Raw genomic sequence first — 6,355 nt, forward strand, 5'->3', positions numbered from 1 at the left:
TTTGTCTTCAATGTCAGCCAAGTATACTTTGTGTCTGTTCTTCATGCCCCTGAGCTCAGAAGTTACCCACACTGGTCCCCACAATCTTGCATAATGTCCTGTCAAACCACAGAGCTTTTGTATGGCTACTGGTACTCCTTTGTGATCCAGCACCTTGATAATCACAAGGGTTTGTTGGGATGCAGAATCTATGACAAAGTTGCACTTTTGGCCATCCAGCTTTCCTGTCACGTAGACACTATGTGTGCTTGACATTTTACACTTAGCTGTTGGGACTTTCACGATGGGGGGTTGGTGGGCACTCCTCAATACCAACCACTACTGGTTTCCCCAAGGCTGACTTATTGGTAGTATTTTACTTACACTGCCTCCTCATATGACCTTGCTCTCCACATTTCCAACAACCTTTCTGGGTAGCAGCCTTTCCTGCCATGGCATCTTTTCTGTTTCTGCTCAGGTTTGTTACAGTGCCAGCAAAGCCCCTCAAACCTCTCTGAAAGCTGCCCTTTTCTGGTCTTTAATCCTGATGACTGTACCAACCTTGGTACCTCTGTGCTGGACTTAACATAGGATTCGATTTCAAGAGCTCTGGCCATTGCATCCTGCACAGTAGATGGGTGTGCTTGCTTCACTTGTATATTCAGTTGTGGACTGTCCAAGGCATCTACAAACTGATCCATCAGCAACAACTTGAGGACATCAGATGGTGCAGTTGGGTACACCTTGTGTGCCATACTTTCCAAATCCTGTGCCAGCTCTTGCAGGCTCTCCCCTTTAGCACGGACACTCATCCTAAACCTAGCCATGTAGTCTTCGGACAGATTTTAAGTTCCATACCTGTGTTCTATAGCAGCTACAAGTGCTCTATAGTTGTGCCTGTCATCTGCTGACAACTGTCCAAGTATTTCCAGTGGTCGTCCCTACAGGCTCGTTGCCAGGTACACTGCTTTTTGCTCCTCTGTCCATCCATTCATTTCTGCCAGTAGCTCAAATTGTGCTCTGTATGCATTCCACGGTGCCTTTCCGTCCATTTCCTGTGGCTTCCTTCGTACTAGATCACCCCCTATTGCTGACACTCGTGTCTGGGATGTGACTTCTAACAGGACTGAAGATGTCTGCATTAAGGCTTAGCTGCGGGGTGTGGAAGGGGCTTGCCGTTGTTTGTGGCTGATTAAGTAGATGGATAATGTATCCCCCTTATGTAAAAGACAATAAATCATCCTTTAATGTATTTAATTCGCTTTGAAATTTACTTATGTTTTCCATTTGTACTTTTTGCCACTGTTGTTCACTTTCCTGTAATTTCTGCTGACTTTCCTGCAACTGTTGGAGTCTTTCTTCCTGTTTCCTTTCTTGTTCTAGTTGCCACTGCTGTAATCTCTCTTCTTGTTTCTTTTCTTTCTCCTCCAACAACTGCTGTAATCTCTCTTCTTCTTTATTTTTTGTTCAAGCTGCCATTGTTGCAGGTTTTCTTGCCACTGCTGTAATCTCTTTTCTTGTTTCTTTTCCCGTTTCCGTCTTTTTTTCTTTTCTTTTTTTTTATTCTACTTCTGACACCAATTTGTTACATCTCTGGTCGTTTGTTAATTTCCCGTAAAAATTCCTTCCGAAAAACTTCAGCGATACAAGTCCTTTCTTAAATAAAACTAGTTTATTCTCTTTCAATACAACTTTGCAATACATTTAATTTCCACAGTCATTTTAACTTAAACACATGCTAGAATTCACAACAATTCATGCACTTTACTTACGGTTTATCTCGATTATCTGTCCCTATATCTCTCTGTCTGCAATTATTCTCTGTGCCATCAGTTCTCGCCGGTCATATATATATACAAAATAGAGGGCATCTAGCAAACACTCAGCCTTCATGAATGTTCTAGATACTTATTACGTGTTACCAGCGTCACGTGAATTCTGTTGTCGTAACACTATAATAGGCCTTCTCTTCACATGCCTTATCTCCTTCTACCTTGACCAATTCACCTGGCTTGTCTATTCCAGAGGATATGAGAGATTTTGTCTTTTTCATGTCACCCTCCCTCTAGTTTGTCATTCCATAGCCTTTCTTGCTTCTGGCCATAATCTCTGGATGAGATATTGCAAGCAGAAAAGTGACCCCCAGCACCTCTGGGTCACATTCCTTACACCACATTATGGTTTCTTTTGCTTCTGGCTTTCATCTTCCTCCAATTGCCATTCTCCAATCTTTCCAGAGGCTAAAAAGAGGTGACCAGTTGATTGTTTCTTTTTCTTGCAAATAAAAAGCAACCACTTCAACACACAACATATTAATGTTCACTGGAGACAATGAGGACCACCAAGTAGCTGATGTTGCCCCACAGGGAATACTTCTCTCTCTCTCGAAATGTACATCAAGTAGGAGATAACTGAAAATGTTAAGCTCATTTGACCCTGCTTATTGTCCACATTGAGATAGCGTTTCCCTCAAGACTGCTTCAGCAGTGACTGAGTTTTACCTACTATCTGTGTTGCTACTTCCAAACAAACAAAACACAAAACAGCACTAAATATGGGCCTCATTCCTGGCCAGCTTCTTCTGTCCCTTTTGAATGTAAACCTTTGCATAGTTTCCCAGTGTTGGACCTTATAACCTTATACTGATGATAATTAACTTCTACATAGTCTCTGCACCTCTGATGTTCTCCCCTACATAAAATACTTCCTACTGTTTTCTTCTAGTGGAGTAAGAAAAACACTCAGTACCAAACATGAGGCAAGGATATCTTCCTGGAGGCCAACCCTACACTAAGAACCAGGCTACTCTCCATGATTGTGTCCAGCCAGCTGGGCTTACATTCTTTGCTGGTCACGCATTTGGGATTATTAATCCCTGCATCATGTTAGTTTTTCTCAACAATTGTAAGGGTGGACTTACTCCCTTAGCCACACTACACATACGTAGAATGCCGACCCCCTGAAATACACAGTCCATTTTAGCAGCCTTTATGTTCCACACTGATGTTTGTGACACGAGCACGATATAGGAGGTTCTTCAATGCTATTTGTACTGTATGAAATGGATGCAGTCTCCCACCAAGTGATGCTCCACTTGCCTCCTTTCCTCCCAATGGGTGACACATACCTTAAGAGTTTTGCTTTATTCTCAGAAAGTAGTTGAATTTTTAAATTCCATTATATACATTGGTTCCTCCACTGTCTTCTCAATGTGGGGTTCTAGCTTTCTTTTCTATGGAAAAATGAGTAGTATTTCTGAAGTTTACACTTTCTTTACCTGAAAATGTGTCTTGTTGTGCCTCATCAAGAATGAGATTTTGGTATACACAATATAGTCTATAGTCTAATGCTGATTGCAGCATAGAAGGTTGCTTTATCTTACCACGTCTAGAGGTGGGAGTTTAATTCAAAGGCTTGGTGCATGTGCAAAAAAGTTTCTACAGTGGCATAAGATATAACTTACCTGTAATTTTCATGTAAGGAAAATTTTAACTATAAGAATTATCAAACTCTTATATTCCAGATCTTGGCATGGAGCCCATCGTTATTCCAATGTCATTTTATTCAAATTCTTCCAGCCTTTCTGTCACAACAAACTTGTATTGAAGTAAGTTAATCTAGGTTTTATAATTCATAGTTTCCTCTTACTACTAAGAGCAGGCTGTTATTTAGAGTGAGACTTTTGTTGTTATCCACCAAAATAATGACGTGTTTGATAAAAGATGGATATACTGACTTTTCCAAATATAGCCAAAGCTGGGCATTCTATAATTATATGAAATATGCAACTATTAGGTAATGCACATATTTCTAGTGAGTTTATTTAATATGGCACATTTCAAATCTAATAGACTTACGTCTGAAATACAGTAAATATTTCCCCGTTGTTTAACCAGCATAAGGATAATTTAACATTATTATCATCATCAAAAAGACAATGTAAATAATAGCTTATATTCTGTTACAGGTCATATATTCTTCAAAGGTACAGTAGTAAGGTATTGAGGTTGTAAGTTGTATCATTAATGTTGTCTTCTGATAAAAACAAGTTATCTACTTTGATAAAAATTTGACCCTGTAATGGTTATAGCTAATGAAATAAATTTTTTGATATGCAATCATTAGAATACTTAAGGAAGAAAACCTTATATGTTCTGTGTTCATTTTACTTTATCATAACATGGAGATCTATATTGTATATAATGAAATGAATATTGTATTGATGAATGACAGTTTATTTTTTCAACTGTCTAAAAGTAACAGATGTTAGTGACAAACAAATTTTTCTGTTCTTTCAGCTGAGATCCATTTATCACGTTTAACTTTGTCAACTGGTGTTCTATAAAATTACGGATTTGTTTAGTCATCATCACTATTGTGGCAGTTAACCACAAAAATCTACCATCTTCGTTTTTCAAGAAAAGTCAGTAATTATCATCTGTTTCCATCTAATATTTTATGATGTCACATGTTCTATATAAATGTGTTAGAAGGATCTAGTTTTAACTTTATAAATATCTTTTTTTTTCCAAGGTGTTTCACACACTGCTTGACCTACCTTGTCTTACAGTAGCCCTGATACTGAATTTCCTTAGTGATTATAAGGGTGAACACATTGAGGCACAGATTGCAAAGTACAGCATGACCTCTAAAGATATTGACCTTTATGCTGATCCAAGTTTTCAACCTATGTTTCAGTTTTTCTTACGAACAACAAGTGGTGTTGGTGACACTTTCAATCGGTATATCTACTTTTTAATCTTTTGTTCTTTAAAGAAAAAATATGAACAAACCTTAGTTTAAGGTATTTTGTACTTAGGCTTATTTTCCATTTTGTAGAAGATTTAAAATAAACACTAAAATATTTCATCATTCTATCATCCAAGAATGTTTTTAAATCAGATAAGCATTAACATTTATCATAAAAGCTTTTTATGAAATTATACAATGTTTTTTTAATAACACAGAATAACTGGAAATTCTGAATGCCAGTTAAAACTTTGCAAGCTTCTGATTTTATCATTTTGTTCAAATCCTTGTAGTTGCCATGCACACCAAAGTATAGCAACTTACATCAGAATAAATAGGGTAAATATTTGTATAAAATTGTTAGGGTTAACTTTCAAGTTACTGTAATTAGCATAAAGAAAACTAGCAAAGGTCACTATCATTGATAAAATGAAGTAGAATAGAGTAAAACAGTATGTTTAGTACATTAACATATGCAAGGAATGATCAATTCAGGGCTATTGTAAGAAATTATATTTTACGCATAAAAACCCAGAGTTTTTAGACTTACTTTTACAACTATAGTGTTTTGGCACTTGTGTATAAAGTTAAAATCATAAATAATATTCAACGTTAAACTGGTACACAATTAAAAACCTTTTATTTCGAAGTTGCAACATTACGACTAAGGATGACGTTGTAACGTCGAAACATGTAGAGTCATCAACTTTTTGAAGACCATAGATAGGCCTAAATAAAATGTTTTTAATTGTGTACCAGTTTAACATTGAATATTATTTATGATTTTACTTTTACAAGTTTTATTCACACATCAGACAAAATTATGTATAAATCCACAAACTTTCTAACAGCTTCATTAAAACCAAATAGTTAAAAAATGTTTTAAGACAGTCTATTGTTTTCCTCAGTGGCTACTGTTTGTTGTGAATCATTATAGGTGATTGATTATGAAGGATCATATGTTATCTCAGTGGTACAGATATCTCTATTCTTATGATTTTTGTCTCTTGCAATATGCCACGATTCGTGAAAAATGCTTTGAAAATTGCTCTTGGCTTTGGCTATAATTTTACTATCTTTTCCTCTCTGTAACATAATTTTATGTAAGAATATGATGTGCTGAGCCCAAAGTTTTGATATGGAAGAATTTAATATCATTTTGATCTTTATTAATACATGTATTTAACATTAAGCCTGTCTTGTCTTAATAGATATCATGATATATTTAAAAAATAATTTTATATACATTAGACATCCTGCTTTTAACCACTGACAATAATTAACAAAGCAGATTCTTTTAAACAACTGGTTTGAATGAAATTATTTTAACATTGTATGTTTTAAATTCTATTTTTAATGTTATTTATCCAGACTTTTTTATACATTTGTTATATGACTTTTACAAGCACTCATACTGAACAAAATAATATATACTTTCCAAAAGCTAGACTTCACCTTACAGCCTGTTAACGCTAGTCCCAAGCTAGCCTTCATCTTACAGCCTACTAATTTTAGTCCCAAGCTAGACTTCATCTTATAGCCTGCTAACTTTAGTCCCAAGCTAGCCTTCATCTTACAGCCTGCTAACTTTAGTCCCAAGCTAGCCTTCATCTTACATTCTGCTAAC

General features: G+C 36.0%; 1 protein-coding gene across 5 annotated transcripts in view; it reads left to right on the forward strand.

Annotated features, from left to right (window-relative positions):
- Positions 1-6,355, forward strand: part of LOC106467083 (AP-5 complex subunit zeta-1-like) — an 89,469-nt gene that overhangs the window by 43,574 nt on the left and 39,540 nt on the right. For all 5 annotated transcript variants that reach the window (XR_002612349.1, XR_002612350.1, XM_022395204.1 and 2 more), the window contains exons 10-11: positions 3,503-3,586; positions 4,513-4,721. Coding sequence is in view for 3 of the 5 variants with exons in the window: in XM_022395204.1 (XP_022250912.1) it covers positions 3,503-3,586; positions 4,513-4,721 (293 nt within the window). In the remaining 2 variants the exon portion in view is untranslated. The remainder of the gene's footprint in view (positions 1-3,502; positions 3,587-4,512; positions 4,722-6,355) is intronic.

Source organism: Limulus polyphemus, unplaced genomic scaffold (assembly GCF_000517525.1).
Source record: "Limulus polyphemus unplaced genomic scaffold, Limulus_polyphemus-2.1.2 Scaffold2483, whole genome shotgun sequence".
Taxonomy (NCBI): domain Eukaryota; kingdom Metazoa; phylum Arthropoda; class Merostomata; order Xiphosura; family Limulidae; genus Limulus; species Limulus polyphemus.